Source organism: Olea europaea, unplaced genomic scaffold (assembly GCF_002742605.1).
Source record: "Olea europaea var. sylvestris unplaced genomic scaffold, O_europaea_v1 scaffold23720, whole genome shotgun sequence".
Lineage (NCBI taxonomy): Eukaryota > Viridiplantae > Streptophyta > Magnoliopsida > Lamiales > Oleaceae > Olea > Olea europaea.
In genome coordinates this window covers 1-1,671 of record NW_019241860.1, presented here as the reverse complement: position 1 = coordinate 1,671, position 1,671 = coordinate 1, and the positions used below count along the sequence as shown (strand labels likewise).

At 31.5% G+C, this 1,671-nt stretch overlaps 1 protein-coding gene across 1 annotated transcript; it reads left to right on the top strand.

The window, feature by feature from the left end:
• Positions 1-920: 920 nt before the first annotated feature.
• On the top strand, positions 921-1,660 carry LOC111381778 (putative methylesterase 12, chloroplastic; the record flags this gene model as incomplete). Its single annotated transcript, XM_023005604.1, has 2 exons — positions 921-1,160; positions 1,454-1,660. Coding segments are annotated over 2 exons (408 nt in total), but the record flags the coding sequence as incomplete, so codon positions are not given.
• Positions 1,661-1,671: the final 11 nt, after the last annotated feature.

Here is a 1,671-nt window from a genome sequence, read left to right as displayed (position 1 = left end):
TTTTTTTTTTTTTTTTTTTTTTTTTTTTTTTAATGTTGCCTGTATTTTTGCTTTATACTTTGCAGCAATTAGCTTTTAGCTTGAAGTAGTATTATATGTATGTATTTGTGGAGAGTATTTCTTGGTGTGTTTTAGTGGATTAATGATTAGGATCCATAGAGAAAAGAGTTGGGGTTTTTGAATTATTTTATTATTTATTTAGTTTGTAATCATGTTGCTTTATAAGTTAGCTCTGAAAACGTTATTTGTGTATAAAAAGTGAGATCAATATTCATTATGGTGTGAAAAGTTGAGAAGAAAAAGTTGGGACGATAGATCTTTTTCTTTCTTTCTTTTTGTTAGTCTTTTGGGGAGCTTTTTCAATTTTTTTAAATTTATTTAGTTTAATGATTCTTGGTGCATATTATTTTGTAGGTTTCGTTAGATTTAAAGAAGAATGGCCTGTGGCATAATTTCTATTTTTGAATAAAACCAAGTATATAATGTATTTAAGTTCTCATTTGCAGCCAAGGAAAACTTAATTCTTAATTTGACATGGACAAATAATTCATTTATTCGTTTTTCCCATATTTTTAATTAATTCCATTTTTTTCGTATTCCTTTTCTCCTGAAGAAAAAAGCTGTGAAAATTCAGCATTAGCATTTTCTCCTCCTCAGAAGTAATCAATTGGTAAATTTTACGCGAGTATAATCAGTTTAAGTGACTGATTTCTGTGCGCCTAAAAATATATTATGATTTATGCAAGTCACAATCATGATCTATAGATTATGAGTATGACAGTAGATGATGCTTAGTTAATCATTTATTTGTATGCTAAATTGGTGTTCGAGTAATGCATCACTGTGTTCCTTTTCACCAAACCATACTCTGGCCCCTCCCCCCGTTCATGATTTTGTTAACTGAAATACATGTTTTATAGTTACCAGATTATTTGGAGAATATTGAAACAAAGAAATTTGTTTTGATACCTGGAGAAGGATTTGGAGCTTGGTGTTGGTATAAAACTATTGCTCTACTCGAGGAAGCTGGATTACTTCCGATTGCCTTGGATCTAACAGGATCTGGCATTGATATAACGGATACGAACAACGTCATTACACTAGCAGACTATTCAAAACCATTGATTCAATATCTGCAGAATTTACCAGAGGATGAAAAGGTAAACGATGATCAGAAAATGTGTGGTTTGGCTAAGGTTAGAATAAGTAAAGATACTTTGAAAAATATTTGGATAACTTACTTCTTGTTAAATATGTAACTTTTTTTTTTTTCCTGAAAGTAACTTGTCATAATGTCATAATAAGTAGTTTCCTTTGTTTCCAACTTTGACCAATAAACTATGAAACTTGCTTATTATACAAGTGAACTTTTTAAGCTAAGCTATCTTTCGTACAGTTTCAAAATCACTCCCCAATTATTTTTCATTGGTTCTTTTAATGTTTCTCTCTGTAGGTAATATTGGTCGGTCACAGCAGTGGAGGAGCTTGTATCTCCTATGCCTTGGAACATTTCCCTCAGAAGATCTCAAAAGCCGTGTTCCTTTGTGCTACGATGATATCCGACGGACAGAAACCATTTGATGTGTTTGCCCAAGAGGTATACTTTAGCCGGTCATCTTAAAGTTTTGGGCCCAAAAAGTGTTAATTTGTACACCATGATTTTTTTTTTTT